Genomic DNA, 17,915 nt, shown 5'->3' with positions numbered 1-17,915 from the left:
GTGTGCACACATTACAAAACCAGTTGGGGATGCCACTATTAAAAATTAGCATAAACAACAGACGGCATTTGTAATATGTCTAAATGTTATTATTTACACCCAAACTTTTCCTTCTGTGACATGTCAAAATGTCTGTGATGGCACACGATGCAGGTAAATGATACTCATCACTATGCAAATTTTACTCTTTATTTTCTTCCACAGGGAAACATTTTCACAGATTTTTAAACAGCAACATAAACTCCTTTAAACTGATAAATAAAAAGACACAACGCACACAAGGTAACATGATTGGTTGTTTTTCTTTTACACACAACTAGAAATCATCTTTACTGCTGCTGGATTCTGCAAACTCAGGTCCACATCTTTAATTTCAAGTCTGACTCACAATATACTCAAACACATAAACAGATCATTGAGAGAGATCCAGTGTTTAGCTGTAGTGGAATTAGCAGTAATTTGCTCTCATTCTCAAATCATCTACCATCAAACGGTTGTTTGTTTGGGAGACTTGCTCGTGAATCACATATTGGCAATGTTTTGAATACAGTTCACAAAAAGGGTTGGTTCTAACAAAAGGGTTAGTGTCTAGTGATCAAACACTTGTGGACATTTAAATTTCAAAGTAATAGTAATAGCTGCCAAGCATCAAGACTCTGCTATAGTCTTAATTTGCTATTTTATGACATGTGAGTAAGTTTATATCTAGTTTAAAATAGTTGATTAAGTCAGTTAATAATTCAAGTTAACTGGCATAGCCACACGTATAAAAACAAGACAAAGTTGACAAATCTTTAATTTAAGCAGCTCAAGTTCATTAACAAAGCAACTCAATAAAGCCAAAATTATACACAAAATGTAATTAATAAAAGAACATGTTGATCATTTACATTATTTTACAGTGGATCTATTTCTTTCATACAGCTGGGTGAAAAGGAACACTTCCCCATCTACCAAACTGCAAAAAGTGAACTCAATTGTGTGTTTTTGTCTACAGATAGCCATATTTAATGCAGCACTATGTTATATGATTCAGTCCTTAAAGCAGTTTTCCTGACAGCTTTACCTGTTAATTTTTTTTAAATAAATCATAATTCATCTGAAATTAACTTCAATAATGGCATATTATAAACTACATGAGAAGAGTTATTTTAAAAACATTTACATTTCTCATAATCCAACTACACTGTGCACTTTTGGTGGACATTTCTATGTTAGAACTCCTGCATCTCCAACCACTTTGCTGCAAAATACCATTTCATTTATAATTGCTTTGCCTATAATTTAATGACCCAGAAACTCTGCGATGATGATAATATCTGTTTTTGTGAGAAACTAAAAAAGCTGGCAACAGATTTATGGCATCAGCCTTGGACACCTTGCAGGTCACAGGTTACAACAGCGCTTTTAAAACAGAGTATTTATCACCTTTCAATTCATCTAACAAGCATTCACTTCAGTGCGTCATTTATAATGGTTAGTACAAAGAGTGGACAAAAACAACAGGCACTCTTTACAGATGTGTTCTAAATCCAACACAACTGCTCTGCAATCAGCTTTACTGTGACATAGTTGATTTTGTGACATTACTGACTTTGTAGTAATTTTTTGTTATTGTTGTACTAGATCTCATCATAATGTAAGAAGCTCCAGTTTTTTCATCCTCCTTCCGTTTGCCCAAATACAGACTGGCAGGTTAACAGGAATCATGAAAAAAGTTATTTTTATGGGCAGAAACAGTTAATCCGACTTGATTTTTTCAGCTACTTCACTTAATTGGGAATGAATGCAGTTGCGGTCGACATGTTCATTTCAGATGGTCTTGGTTTACACTTGACTTACAAAGTGAGAGCCATCGCCTACAACCCAGTGCCCTTGAGTGTCATCTGCAGCTATTTGGAGAGCCCTTTTTTGGATAACCTGTAAATTAGCAACAGAAAAAAAAATAGCAACAATAGGTTTAGAAGTATGATTAACATGTGAAGTTATATAAAGACATACATTTAATTTGGTAGCATGTAAATGTATCTGGGGTTTAGTATCTCTATCTCTCTCTATATATCTATCTCTCTCTATATATAGAGAGAGATAGATATACATATATACTGGCTTCTGTAGCATCATGACTTTAGTCATTCATATTCTGCTGTGACTCCTGACTACTGAAGGCTACTTCTACATGACTTATACTTATCATAAGTGAATAACAACCTGTGTAGGAATTTTCCTTCTTGAAAGGGTAATATCACACAGTCCAAAATGATAAGTCAAACTCTGTCTCTCCTCTCTGTCTGTTTGGTCGACTGAATGACGCAGCGGCCTCAATAAGGATGAACGCTGTGGTCCATCTCCTAGGCAACCCAAGGAGATTATTGAGATTATCTTTATTTTGTTTCATACAGACAGACTGACTGGCTGGCTCTCTTTAGAAAGTGTTATATGTGAATTGAATGACACACAACGTGACTTAGGTTAACATAGGTAAGCATAGTGTCTTGTTTTGAACCAATATCCAACAGAATCTTCACACATGTATATATGGGTGAACAAAACCCTTATTTGGACACTTAAGTGAATCTCTGGATGTCTAGGAAGGATAAATACTTCCTGCCAGGATGCATCCTTCAGATTTGGTTTGGCACTACACTGGGTTTTCGCTCTGTACTTCTGTTGCCTTATTTCTCACCAGCCGGGCTTCAGTAAATCTTTCTGCTTAAGACATCCTGAGTTTCCTGAAACCTTCTCCACCAATAAGAGTTGATTAGCTCACAAGAATTTCCTTCACACAACCTACGCAACTCTTCGTTTTCACTGGTATATTCAGCGTTTTACAAACCCCCCTAAAATTCTGCTTCCTTGAGGACCTTCTAGAGGTGTACTTGCATTTAAAAACTGAATGAAATTGGGCCAAGGTGTCTCGTGTGTCTGAATAAATTGAAGCAATAAGCAGAAATCTAGATAACAAGAAAGCTGCAGTACCTTAATCATTTTAGCATCAGATTATCACAATGCATAGAAAACTTTTCACACCAACTAAATACTAGTTAAAAAAACTTGCTTCCGTTATACGTTTGGAAAAACTTTGTTAATAGCTCGAAATTTCTGCTCACATGGAAAAATCCCTTCTACAACCTCTTCTACAGTATCGCAAAACAAGAAAAATGAGGGCTGACTAGGTTTTTTCTATTTCTGCCTTAAACTGAGCAAAGATGTAGAGTTGTTGCTTCAATGCTACTTTTTGTATTGCAGTCAATCAAGTTCAGTTACAGATCGAGGGTGTTAATATAGAAAGAGTATATGAAATGAAATTCCATGGACGACAAGATTTGCTGGAAATCTCACATAAAACATGTCCAAACAAAACTGTCTAGAAGTATTTCAGTCCTGGCTAAAGCTAAGCACATTCTAGATTACAGAGAGAAACACAGTGCTAATAATAACCTGGGCTTGAATAATTTGTAGTATGTATAAATATTGTTGTGTATGGGTAATATCTGTATGTGAATAGAACTTCTGAATATATATTTTCATTGATTATAGATTTATTATCTCTGTAGACTTATTATTTTGTAGTTATTTCCTTAAATATGGTAGTAAGGGTATAAAGGGGTAGGAGTACATAAGTTTTACTTCTTCCTACCTCTTTTTTGCACATGTAAATAGAGGTTTTTAAGTACTGGAAAGTATGGAGTTTTACTTCTTCATTTGTTTTTTACCACTATTTTGTGTTTCGTTGATTATTTTTTAAATTTTATTTACATGTTCAAAATAAAGATATCAATCAATCAACGTGTCCCCGTGTTTCAGTGTCTGCTGAAGTGACTAAAAACTCATGAATAAAAACACAAATTTATCATGTCTATCAAGAATCGTGAAATAGCAGGTTTATGGTCAAACAGGCCAATTTCCAAATTACTACTTAATCCTACATTTCTTTTCTTATCCAGTAGCTTTGGCATGTAACAAGTTTGCTTTCCATGTATTATTACACCATTCATTAAAAAGTCATTTTGGCCAGGTACACTGAAGCAAAACTGTGGATGAGTAAAAATAATTTCTTGCCATAACTACTAATCAAAGAAGTAAACTGATTACTTAAGACGACTTGCTACAGTGATTTTTAAAAGATTGTTAGACATAGATCAGAATAATTTGGTTTGCTTACCTGTTCATGGTACTTCTGATTTTGGTAGCAGGTCATATCCCGTGGCGACACGTTTTTAACTCTGACTGCTCCCTGTCTGTCGAGAGAATGGGACCTGGGGGGTTTAAGCTGACTCCGCCAGTGCCATGACTTCAGCTGTTCATTCACTACTTGTTGTGGGAGACCACTGGAGCGGTAGTGTGGACGGTCCCATTGAGACGGGGAGGGGGAGAGTCTGATATTGGGAGGTAAAGGCCTGTGTGCTCTCTGGTGGGCTACAGCAGCGTCTTTATGCCAATACTCATTTCTGTTGGAAGGACAGGGAGCCTGCTGGGCGTAATAGCCCCAAGCCAAGTCCAGATCAGGTGGGTAGACCATTTCTTCATTGTAATGGGCTTTGTGAAAAGTGGGGCTGGACTGGTGCGTGGGATTATGGTAAAGGCCAGTGCGTGGTAAGGCTTGAGGTCCATAGCTGCCAACTGGGCCAGAGTGCGAGAATGAAGACTGATATTGTTTGGGTGAATCAGAGGGCAACTCCTGACAAGGTGAGCTGTTGTAAGATGCAAACGAGTGTTCAGAGTGGCTATCCTCAGAGTTAGCATGCTTTCCATAGTTGACCACAGGGGGAGGAGTCTCTGGTAAAGTTATTGCATATTCTGTCAGTCGCCTCCTCGGGCCTCTGCTGCGACCACGGTCCTTTTCAAATGACGAATCAGGGTTGGATAACCTGCGCAAATCACACAAGATATGCCGTTACAATGCAAGTGCATTAGTATGGCTGCTTAGCAAACAAACTCAACTTTTAAAGCATTTACCTCTCACAGTCCCTGATTTTTTTAAAACTATAGTGTAAAATGAAATTATATCCCTGCGATTTGCAGTTAATCACCAGCAACATAGGTGTGCTGCTGACATACAGTACTGTTGATGTGTTAGAGGTGCGGCTACCTGAGGGACAGCTGTCTGTGCACGCGCATCTCTGGTGTGGAAGGCGTGCTGTTGGACTGGGTGCGGCTCAGCCTCAGGTGTGAGAGTTGCACTGGCAGAGCAGACTGCGCTAAGCAAGCCTCCAACGGTGGCAGCAATTCAGTTTTGGCTGGACTGTTGAACAGACAAAAACGGCAGCACAAGAAATGTGTTACAGTTTATTTTCTTTCTGAGGATGTGTTTTTATATATTTAAAAATCTCAAATACTTAAAAAATATTGTTCAACATTTTCCAAGACATACATTACATTACAATTATAAAATACATTAATCCATTACACTAACAAAGAAGAATACACAGTATCACAAGTTGCAGTTTTTTTTTTACAGAAGTCTGGACAATAAAGCCTGAAAGGTGTCACTACAAATCAGTAGGATTTATAGTTCTGTGTCGGCTCTTCCCACTGACTGTTGTAGCACCGATGCAATAAGCAGATGGCAGTGTTGCACACTCATCAACATCACTGACGTCTTCATTGTATTACAGACCAGGAACAACAGGGTTTGCACTGGAAATGACTTTGTTAGGTGAGCTACTTTGTCTAGCATTATTGAAAAGAAGTGTCTTCATCATGCCTTATATCTCTATCAACAAACATTGCCAGAAGGAAATACAAAGCAGCCCAAGTAGACCAATCAGTCCTTGCTGTGTCTACACAGCCTTAACGTATAACTTAACTTTTGAAATGTGCACAAAGTTTTGTTAAAGGCAGAAGTGCAGAATTAATTATTCACTTTCATCTACTTGTTTTTTTTCCCACCAGCTTTTTCCAAAGAATCCAACCAGGATTTCACTCACAAGCGTGTTAATGCTGCTTTTCCAGAAGTTAAAACTTGACGAACAGGAAGGGAGTCATGATAGACGGTCTCTGTTACCTTGTCTTGCTGGAGGAGCGAGACTTCTTGCTCTTCTGGTAAGGTTGGTCGAGACTAGACTCTGTCCACGGGGAGTGTTGGATGGGAGGAGGGTCATACACAGGACTTGAGTTTAAACTCACTGTAGAGTCAATGCTCGGGTAGGGAGACTGGCTTGGTGTCAGAGGCTGTGGAGCCACAGAAGGAGAACTGCAGGAGCCGTCTATGAATGATTGTGAGGACACAGGCGGAGGATCTGTCTCTCCTGGATGGGCTGAAGACAGTTGTGATGACTGGCTCGTCACTTCTAGAGAAAAATAGAAATGGTAAAGTGTATGATACCTGCAAAGGCTTATTTTACCTTGATAAACATGCATCTCCTCCAAAGATTTTTCATGTATTATTTGAGGAAACACTGGGTCACCATAAGTCTTACCTTCATCTTGCACTACAGAATCAGACAGAGAGCTGTCATCAGATGTGCCCAGATCTGAAAAACAGAAAGAACACTTTGATTCATATGTGAAGTATTAAAAGATACATTCCTACAAATCTATGAAAAGCCTAAGACTGGCTGTACCGAATAGTTTGATGCTTTGTTCACAACGTTGACATTCAAATTCTTTCTCAATGCTTGAAAACTGTCTATTGAGTCTGCAGCATGCAGGGCGAGAGGTTGGGACTTTGGGAAACAACTGCACATAAAAACATTGCGACCAGGTTACAGGGGCTTCAGCTGCATTCACAAAAAAATCACCCACCGCTGCTCTCTCTCTCTCTCTCACTGCATAGGGCCAACTAACTCATTTAATCCAATGAATCACTTTATCACTTATTTATGGTGGTGACGTCATAAAACATGACAACAGACATTCAAGAAGTCATTCAAAAACCTCAATAGAAGCTTTGAACGTGAAAAAAAGGCATTCGGTAAAGCAATAATTAAATCCCTGCACCAATGATTCAGAAGGGAATTTGACGTCCAACTGTTTTCTAGTGCGGCTGGGTGCCTCTCACCTTGTTGTGCAATATTGAAAGCAGGGAGTGGTGATGATCGACCGTGCTCCAGTCGCAGCTGAAAGGACGTCTCTTGTAGCCGTTTGAGTTTTTTCTCCTCTCTCCTGCACTGCTGCAACCGGCTCTTTTTGACAGCCTTACTTGGGTGGTCCTCCTCACAGAGCTTGCGCGCTGCCTCGAATATCTTCATCTGAAGCGCTAACTCAGCGTCCACAAAACTCAGTTCTGACTCCTGTAAAAGGAGGGTGACAAGAGACAGACAACAGTGTGACTCTAAAAAATTACATGAGGTATACTTATTGTTTAATAATGTTATCGAGTTGTTTATGTGCTTCTTATACCTCTCCTCTTCTAGGGAAGCTTTGTTCGTCCAGTTTAAACGCAGCTCCAATACGTCTGCGGATCTGAGGAGGCTTCTCTCCTGGCAGCAGAGGATAATCATCTGACAGCCGGCCTGTCAACTCCTAAACGACACAGAAAATATCTCAAATCCAACTGTTCACAAAGCACCCTTTGAACATGACAAACCGTTTATTTTTCTGAAGACATATCCTGGCTGAGTAAATAAATCATAAATTCGGTATCTTTTCAAATGCTAACAAATAAAAAGACACAGACATCTCTTCAGAGAGTTTATTCAACCACGTACAAGTATCTTATTCTGCTCGCCTTACATGTTGAGGCATACAGGTTTATGGAATCTGTTGCACAATTCTGCATTTGTAGAGATTTCATTTCACAACACATTCTTTGGGTCTCACTTTCTCACTGGATTGAGTATCTGTTTCCAAACCAAGCACAGGGCATGACAACGCAGATACGGACAGAACAGTCATAAAAACACCTTTGCCGACAGACAAAAATCTAAATACGGCCAATGAGATTAATTCATCTTTTGTCACTGAGAGAAGGGAGAGGCATCATGCCTCCCATTAGTTCACCTAAGCATGTCCCAACAGGAGTGCCCAGCCCGAGCGTCAACAAGGAAGAATGATCCGTCCTGGGATTTTACCCTTGAGGAAATACACATGGCAGAGGTATTCCCAAAGAAGTATGTGTCCAGTTTCGAAATTACTTAATGTGGCAATTTCTTGATAATTCCCAATGCAGAGACCGCAGAAAAGAGCTGCAGAAAAGATTGAAAATTAAGGGTTGACATGTGACAGGAGTCTCATGCTGGATTCAAATCCAGGCAGTTATGGGAACACTGAAATTGCTTTGGCCAAGTGAGCCACCAGATTAGATCTTCAAAAGCTATGATACATACAAACAACCTCACTGCAGCCACATTGCGTGGTTTAATTTCACTACTAAGTGAAATTACTACACAATGGATCTGAAAGGAAAGGGATATGTTTGCACTCTGCTCGGTGGTAAGATACAATATAATAACATCACAAAGGACGGGGGGGGGGGGGAGATTAAAAGTCCTTCTGTTTCCTCTCAGTGGAGCTCCTGCCTAATCCTTAACCACTGTGACATTAAATCCAGTCAGTGTTTGTGAACGACTGAAATTTGATCTTTCTAAAACTGCTGTCCAACTTAGCAAATCATTTAAAACTCCAATCATCTGCTGTTGTGTGGACATCAAAGCATGTATCTGCTGGCCATCTTATCATCCACATGATTTGGACATGGCCGAACACATCTCAGAAGTGTGTTAATCTGCAGTGAAATGGGTCATCAAAACACTAAATTCCTCTACCTATTTAATCTTTTATAGCAGGTACTGAATCATATGCAATATGGTGAGTACATTTTGACACAGCCTGCCTAATTACGTAACAATTGAAACTATTGTGTTACTTTGTCTAGGTCTACTAAAACGTTTTATTAAGATTTGGATTGGGCTTAGATGATCCTGATTACGTGAGTCATTTGTTCTGGGACACATTTTCAATGTTTCTGTAGCCTCATTAACTGTTGATTTGTAGATTACTATTACTTACAGCTTCTCGGATGCAGAGTTTCTTCAGCTCCAGTAGGCAGAGCTCCAGTCGGTCTTGGAGAGCCTGGTGTTTGAGCTTCATGGCCCGTGTGTGTGTGGTCACATCCTTCGTATGTGTCGTTGGGCTGTCAAAACCTGTAACGCAACAAGAAATAAGCATATGGACTTGTGGTGTCGAAGCATGACTGTTACACATTCAAGTAAAGCCACGGCTAAAAGCACCTTTCACTCCAATGGGAAAATACAAAAAACTATTACTAAAAGCAAAGTGACATGCAGAAGGAGTGGCATGATCTTCATAAGTATAAACAATGTGTGAGTGTTTGACTGGTGCTGTCTGTAGCCTTGGTAACTAATGACATTAAGATTAGTCTCCCTGTGGGAGTGGCTTCAGGCAAAATGCATTGAGCGCCACATACCTTCAGAGATTATTAACAGAATCCCTGCAGGTAGCGACAAACATCGGAGGTGCGACAGGAAAGAAGTGTGACAGCACTACAATAGGCCAAAGCATTCCTCTTCCTAGAGCGACAATCCCCCCGCTCTTTGTCGATCACTCTCTCATTGTATAGACGAGACATCACGTGGCTCAATTATGGCCGTAGGAATGTCAAAAAGGCCAGAACAAATCAGTAGACACTGCTGGGCAGAGCAAAAACCAGACTGACAAAGTTTGCTGTTTATTCTATGGTTTTGCTACCGTATGGAACTGAGGGAATAATGTACGGACTGACTTACCAAATTCAAAGTGCAAAATAGTCACTCAAGTTGGACCTCGATTAATCACTAGGTCTATATATATATATATATATATATATATATATATATATATATATATATATATTAACCAGTTAAATATCACACATTTGTTCTTTTGAAAAAATGTTTAATCAATAAACAAAAGTATTGTCAGTTCATTTTATGTCAGTCAACTAATTAATATACTAATTGTTTAAGCTCTAATATTTGTTGTTAAAGAGGCAAATGGCCTGAATTTAAAATCCAGATAGAACTCCACCTAATTTATGTGACGAGGGAGCTGGGTGAATGAAACACTTACTGCTAGCATAACGCACCCGAATCGCTGACAGAACTGAGAAGTTGCACTGTGGGTAATATAGGGGCCAAGTTTTGACAAAGAAGAAGAATGCATGGAATAAAATACCGTATACCGTACTCTTTGTAATATTCTTAACAGAGACCCAACAGTTCCTATCCTGAGAAAGCACTTGGCGACAGAGGCAGGTAGAAACCCTGAGCAGAACCAGTTCAAGGTTACAGTTACAGGAGTGCAAGGCTGAATTGGTGAAGAAACTTTTTTCAGAGCATCATATGCATTGTGTCCTCGACATTGGGCTGGATGCAGCAACTAATCTGGCAGAAAGTCACAATGGGCCACATGAATTTTAGTCCCTTCAGTCCATGTCTGGGTTTTCACATGACAACTTGTTTTCTTTAACAAAAGTTGATGATTTGCTATTGTTTCCAGCAGGCTAGAATCACTCCCTAAAACAAATAAATGTGGTGTGTGCTGAAGTGGGGAGCTGATATTAAAATAATAAATAGTAAAAGAAGTAAAATACTATGATTTTGTTATTCTCTGAAAGGATGTACTTTTGCTAAATATTGGGTGAAGCACAAGAGTGACAGATTCAGTAATGGTCTTGCAATAATAGAGGCGAACTGTGTCAGGAGAAGACGTTGTTGATGTTGGGAAGAAGGAATAACAACCCCGTCAAATGACAGATAATCAGGCCTAAAGGCGTCAGTAGGCCATATCATTCATGACTGTTGATGTAGGCATGTTATCATAAGTAAACGTAATGTACTGGCATCTGTCCTGTGGTCACTTACTTTCTTTTGTCACGAACAACACAAATATGATTAAATCCATTTATGTTTTGACTAAACTTAATTGGGATTTATTTATCTTTGGAGGTTTGTACCTAGTTTCAACAATGATTTGGGCGTCCATCAAGGTTCTAGCAGCTAAAAGAGCTTTGAGTCTTGCCTTTTAAATCAATGTGTAATTTAAAGGGTGTAAATCTCACACAAATGTGTATTATAAAATTAATTTCAAATCTGAATAGTGAAACAACATTTTGATAATCAATTGTTCAAACTTCTGAAACAAGGTAATCCCCACGTAAATCCACTTTCACATTAATTAAAACGATTAAATAACGCTGAACAGTGTCCCTCAGAGACATTTGGGCAACCAACTAAGGGCAATCTGCAATTTTTCTACTAATTTCAGGTCACATGATGTTGCTGATTTTTAAGAATCATGATTTAACGCAGCAGAATACCAAACCTTGCGGCAGTGAACTACACTGACCATCTGTAATGTTACGCACGTATACTCTCCTGCAAGTTGTTAATTCTTGAGACAAAATGAATGGAGAAACTTTTTTTTTTTTTTTTTTTACACTAGCCTTGACCATGAAGTGTAATTATTACATTGCAGTGCCATTAGTGTACTAAATGGAGAAACTTTAGAGCCTGAAAAATCAATCGTGAATGTGCATACACATCATGTTTTACCTGAATGAAGGATGATGCCGCTGTCAGTGTCACTGATCTCTCCATTGCCCTCCATGTCAGTAGATCGACTTCCTGTTGCTGTTCTTCAGTGGATAATGTCGACACTCACCATTTCCTGTAAATTATGATTTCAGTTTTAGCATCCATCTCAATTTTAAATGTTTTTCAAGTCTACATAAGCATGAATTTCACAAGAGTGAGGGATCATTTGTGGCGAGATCTTACAAATGTACACATTTCTGAATGTCTGTTTGGAAGGTTTGTGGTGTATTATGATGCCCGACACGCAAGGCAAACTGAAATTCCCGAAATATTTTAATGAGCGAAGAAAATGTAACATTCGACACTGTTTTTCTGTCTGCAGCATCTTGGAGCCCAATTAGTGGTAGGGAAATGTAAAACACACCTGGATATACTATGGGTTTACAAGCAACTAGTCATTAGACTACAAACAAAAGCAATAGATGAGTAGTCCAAATCTAAAGCCAAGCAGCATTAACGTAAGCTTTACGAAGACTGCCCATTAGTTAATCTTGTGACTTTTGGTTGAGTGATTCAGGTGCGAGTTGCCTTATTGACCCTCCAGTCAGATGTAGTCATAGTCTCCCACAGCATGCGTACACATACATGTTGCCAAGTCTAGGGTGTTTCCTGTGACTGACTGTTTGTTAGTCTCTGATGTCATATGATCGTCATTATCTCCTTCCTTCAGATATGAGGCTCGGGATGCATCAGCCATATATTAGGCTGGTGTGAAATAATAACCGTGAAACCTGTTGGTTAAATTATTAACTAAGATAATACAGGAATGTGGCAGAGGTTGCACACCAACACACTGAAACTGAATCAGTCTGAAAACTATATGTATATATACTAGGTTTTGCAGAAATCGTAGCACAATCAACAATCTTTGGTATCCACTGGTACTTTTGGCAAACAACTATTAATTACTAGAAAAAATACTTTACCACATTAAGCAGGTCACCCTACTCAAGCACATGATTTTCTCTTGTATCTACACATTATAAAACTACAAGCAGCAGATGGTGTTTAAGGATCATATCGCTAAATAAATTTGATAACAGCAAAAAAAAAAAAAAAAAAAAAGGTGCAGAAATAAATCCACTAGGGTTAGGGCTACAACTAACGACTGCCCAGGGTGACCTTAAAAACCTTTTATTTATTTATTAAAGCTGACTGACAGTCCAAATTTACAACAATACAACACAGAGACAAGCAGCAAATCTTCAAATCTGAAAGGCTCAAATCATCATATTTTTGCCATTTTTGTTTGATAAATTACTTTAATTCAGTTATCAAAATAGATGTAGATTATGGTGTTCTGTTCACTTCAGTCATGTCGTAGATCAACTAACTGATTAATCACGGCATTGTTTTATAACAAAAAGCCCATAATATGATGATCTAATACAGAGCTTGATTAATTAAATAGATTATTTCACTGAACGATACACACAAAGACACGCTGTACTTTAAAAGCTGGGGTGTCCTGTTTTATCCCCAGGAGTGTTTTGAGATTTCCCACTAACAAGTTCAAGGTGTCATAATCACTGAAATCCCCTGAAAAACCGACTCTCATCCCTCCACCGCAAATGGATGGCACCGAGTTTTAAAGGGAGGGAACCGAAACTAATGAAGTAGGTGTACAGCATCTTGCCGTCAAAATATACAATATGAATACAGTTGTTATACTGAGCGGTCTGTAAGATTTTTCTAATCAAATTTTTGTCTGATATATTTTATCTGTGTCAAACATTTCTGTTGTTTTCTAGCAGCGTTTGAATTTTTTAATAGACTATTACATACACAAATACAAACACTTAAGTACAGGCATTTCTTTGGGAATGATTTACATACAAAAAACAGGACAGGAGTTGTCCCTACCTTGAAGATACTAAGAAACTGTAATGAACTACCAAACACTAGCCGAAGGGATTTTTTCCCCAGTTATTGTAATTCAAGTGTCAGTTTAAAGTTTTAGTCAATGTCTGTCATTGGTGTGATTTTTTTAATCATACCACACTGACATCGTTTGTGTAAAAGCATTAGTAGTCTCAATCTGAAATGGTAACTCAAATTACTATTAACACAATGACAGACACTGATCCAAATTCACCCAGAGGACATTAACATAAAAAAGGCAGACAGTACATGAAACATTGCAAATTGGACGTGAAAAATCTACTTACTTAACGAGAAACTTTAAAAAACAAAAACTTTCAACCCAAAGCGTGAGAACTTTCCCTCTGAATTCCCGACTTCAATGGAAATGCACCAAACCTGAGCTGTGTGGAGTCTGGACAGGAATGAGAGACTTGCCCACTAAGAAAGCACTGCCTGCTGAAGAGGAGTGGCCACATACAGAGAGGGCTGAGCACTTGAGTCAGTATCATATAACTTGCCGCTCCCGTCTGAGTTTGAAACTGTGTCAACAACAAAGACAAAGATAATGAGAAATTACACTTCACCGTCTTATCAGTTTCTCTAATAGATGGGTGGTGGCAAATGGACTGAAACATATGTCCCAATACAAAAGAACTATTACAAAAAAGACACAGTTTGACAAAGATCAGGGGCCCAGGAGAAACGTAAGAGCAACAACACTTATATAATGGTAATGTCATATCGTCAAGATATAATGTCAGTTTTAGAGCTGAAACGATCAGTCCATTAATCAATTAGTTGATTGTCAGAAAAATCACCGGCAACTGTTTTAGTATTTTATTAATGATGCAGGTTTTTTAAAACAAAAATGGCAAAAATGTGCTTGTCCAGCTTATCAACAAAGATTTTTTGCTTTTGTTTGTGTTATATGATGGTAACTTGAGAACATTTGGGTTGTGAACTTTCTTTTTGGTCCAAACAAACCATTTGAAGACCTTCCAATCTGGAAACTGGTGATTGCATATTTTATGGACAAAACAATTAAATGACAAAGGGAGTGACTTTTAGCCGTCAAAGAGTCTTGTTCACTGTTCAACTTTGTCAATTTCTGGGCTCAGGTTTGTGCATGATTGTCTTCCTTTTCAAGTAATAATATATATAGCCAGAAATCATGCGTTCATCACAAGTCTATGACTTGATGACTGACTGATGACACACTCACACTCCTCCTTGACCTCCTCTGTTTTTGTTTGAAAACAGTAAACAGTTCAAAGATCAAAAGACTGGTCAATGCATTTCTACTGCCATCTCCTGGTTATTTAAAGGGGCAGTGAAAATGAATAACCAAATCTGCATTTACACAACTGGTAGCTCAGATTAACAAATAGCCTCCCAACCATCACCACTTCTCTTCCTGCTTCCAGACTACTGGGGCCAAGACCCTTCTGTGGCTGACCATTTTTGCCTCCATTAAAAAAAAAGATGAGGGAAACATATGGTGGTGGGATAGTCTGCATGATTTACAGGGACCCACGGGCAGCACCTGCTCAGTCACTGCATGGCTCACATTCATTCTGAATCTCAATATTCATTTTGGCTTTCCAGGAATGTTGGTGCTCAGACACTCTGGAAAAAGGTCCAGTGATTCCCAGACACTCAAGAATCGGATCTCAAGTGACACGGCACCGAGAAAGCAGCAGCAGATATTTGGTCCAGTACCTTCTACATTTAGGTTTCACAGGGTGAGCACAACCAGGCACATGTCACAGATGCCTTCACGTTTGGCATCGACAATGCAGTCAAATAATGTATCTGATTTGATGCTGTATTTATTTGTCAATAATGTAGCTGGCCAACATTATGGGCTGATATTGGCTTATCACAGAGCAATGACAAGTTGACAACACACACGCTGGCACTGGCAGCTTATAGCAAATGCAAGCCAGGGCATACCACCTCTATTAAAGCTTGCCCAATAAATCATTTTGGAGGACGCAGTTTGTGGTGCTGTTGAATTGTACTGTGTTATACTGGCTGACAGGCGTTTCCAATATTTTGTCCACCCCATTTATATGAATGAAGGCAGGCTAAATAACAGAAACACCTCGCTGTTTAATGCAATACCCTTCAACAGCACCACAAACTACATCCTGTATCAACACCTCTCTTAAACAGTTTAAACAAAAACTAAACATTATGACCAACTTCCCACTACACAGAAACTCGTCCAGTGTTGAAGTAGCCAGTTGGTGGATCTCTCGGGTAGTTTGTATAAACCAGAGGTCCCCAAGAGACAGAGAGAGGGGATTTGTGTAGGCAACACAGCAGCTGGTAAAACAAATTCTTTAAATATTCCTGAGTCCTTTTATAAAAGTGCGGCTAGACTACTGCTGCCAGTCTGTAGAGCCATCAGCTGCCAGGGGATCACACGTTTGCCCCTCAGTAATTTGCAGCTTGGTTCTTCCACCAGGTGCTATTAGATCACTTCGCTGTAATGATGCCTAAATCAAGGTGGTGTCATAAAAAAACGCTATGAAGTGACACTAATGTAATACAAATTCTAAAGCTTTAAAGGGCAAACAAAGAAACTCTTACAGCAACTGGGTTCCCTCCTGCCTCGCTCTGCCAGCTTTACCCTTCATGTCGCCTGAAGGCTCTAATTGAGTATAACGAAGATGTGAAAAAGAAATACTACACGTATCCCAAATGAGCAAGCGTGCAGAAGTGGTGTGTCTCATATGGATCGCTGAATTAGACATTTGTGCACCACCATGCAGCAAATCAAGATCTCTCCTAATCTGTGGCCAGACTGTGGCTGGGAGTGAACAAGCTTAAACACATCAAAGATCTCTTCACACAGAGAGAGACATTTATTCTGAAAGCTCCTCTTAAAAGAGCTTTAAAATAGGCAAAATCTGATTGTACCACACTGTCTGACAGTATTTAACTGTATATTCTGCATCCTGTACATGCAGTGAAATATTCAAAACCCAGATTTTTCTTTATGGCTGAATCGTTACATCAAATTGATATATTCTGTTGTATGTTTGGTACATTTTTTATACTATTTTTTCCAAAATGTAGCCTGACATATTTGGTATGCCTGGAAGGGTCAGGCTCTCTCGCTACGAGGTCTGAAAAAAAGTTTGGCTGCACAGCATGAGTTTGTAATGACTGTACCACCGGCAGGTCAGAGAGGTTTCAGAAGTTAAGCCACTTCTGTCCTCTTGCCCCCTGGTCACTGCTCAGGAATGTGTAGGCTGCAGAAACATTTCAATGCACAGAAATCACTAACTAGCTGATGGGGCGACTGTGCTGGAGGAAACAAATGTAAAGAGATAAAGTTAAAAAACATCAGTAACTTTTCAATATCTCTCCCATCAATCATTTTGTAATTTATGTGTCAATTTCATTGGGTAAGTAAGCTATTAAACTATGCCGAGCGGTGTCTGACAGCCTCAAATATCCGAATCCGATTGTTCCTCTCAGATGAGTCTTCTTTAAAATGCAGTGCATTTCTGCTGAAAGAGGATGTTGTAAACTTTTAAACTTCTCTCCTGGTCAGATGTCTTTATACAGATTAACTTTGGTTCTCTTTTACAAACAGCTGACACATATACACAAACAGGCCAGGGACTGTCCACAAAATCCTGGCTTATTATATAAAGACAGACTAAGTCTGAGTTCAGTGTCCTAAGATTTAATAACTAAGAAACCTTCTGTTTCAGCGGTTTAACTCCATGTTAAAGTTAAAAAGAAAATACAGTGGAAATGTATAATGGATGTTCTTTAACAATAATAATATAATAAGTATACACCTGTAATGTACATCTGAATACTGTAGCTATGTGAATGCGAATAGATTTACCCAATAAAAGTCAAATGGTACAAAAGTCAAAACAAAAGACAAAATAGTGTCAGGTAACGTTATAAAAATCTCTCTGAGGTAAAACAAACAAATAAACAAACTACAAATAAATACGAAAACGCTATATTGTGGTTTATTCACTCGCTAAATCCTCTTCATACAGCTGCTGGGCCTCGGCTTTGCAGAGTCTCTCAAAGTTTATAAACTGGCTTCTTTAGCTGTGATCTTTTCCCAAACCTTTAATAATCCGCTCCCAAATACTTATTGTCAAAGGAGCACTGAGCTCAGAGGCATTAATAAACAACCCGCTGCATACACGCACATACAGCTTGTTAAACAAAACTTAAATGCCACTGCTTTTTGCTCTTACCTTAGTAGCTTGTTAGCTCGCTAGCATCGTGCCTCATCTGTATCCATACACTCAGCTCCCCATCGGCTCGGCTCGCAGGCTCCCAGATTTCAGCTGGAAGTTTATTTCTATTTACAGTGACAGAAGAGCTGAAGAAAGCCGCACAGAGTCCTCGGGTTACGTGTCTGTACTCTTAATGAGTGGATATATTACAGCACAAACATGAAAAGAGATGCGTTACTGCCCAAACTAAACTTTTGCTGGAAAGACTACTTCTTGGGCACAGTAAAGTGAAGCA

At 38.9% G+C, this 17,915-nt stretch overlaps 1 protein-coding gene across 1 annotated transcript; it reads right to left on the bottom strand.

Moving 5' to 3' along the window:
• Nucleotides 1-175: 175 nt before the first annotated feature.
• Nucleotides 176-17,915, bottom strand: inavab (innate immunity activator b). Its single transcript, XM_046029523.1, has 10 exons — nt 17,639-17,915; nt 11,496-11,610; nt 8,953-9,086; nt 7,345-7,467; nt 7,004-7,235; nt 6,423-6,476; nt 6,008-6,293; nt 5,093-5,245; nt 4,166-4,871; nt 176-1,920 (listed from the first exon to the last, which is right to left on the bottom strand). The coding sequence occupies exons 2-10, from the start codon at nt 11,548-11,550 to the stop codon at nt 1,828-1,830; spliced, it is 1,836 nt and encodes a 611-aa protein (XP_045885479.1). The 5' UTR covers nt 11,551-11,610; nt 17,639-17,915; the 3' UTR covers nt 176-1,827.

Source organism: Micropterus dolomieu, linkage group LG18, assembly GCF_021292245.1.
Source record: "Micropterus dolomieu isolate WLL.071019.BEF.003 ecotype Adirondacks linkage group LG18, ASM2129224v1, whole genome shotgun sequence".
NCBI lineage: Eukaryota > Metazoa > Chordata > Actinopteri > Centrarchiformes > Centrarchidae > Micropterus > Micropterus dolomieu.
This window is presented reverse-complemented; position numbering and strand designations above follow the sequence as displayed.

Excerpts from the sequence above, each read along its gene's own strand:
- inavab (XM_046029523.1), bottom strand. The coding sequence starts at position 11,550 with ATGGAGGGCAATGGAGAGATCAGTGACACTGACAGCGGCATCATCCTT. Across the intron at positions 6,477-7,003 it reads TTTCAATATTGCACAACAAG|ATCTGGGCACATCTGATGAC; the intron begins GTGAGAGGCACC and ends TCTGTTTTTCAG. Across the intron at positions 6,294-6,422 it reads TTCTGTAGTGCAAGATGAAG|AAGTGACGAGCCAGTCATCA; the intron begins GTAAGACTTATG and ends ATTTTTCTCTAG.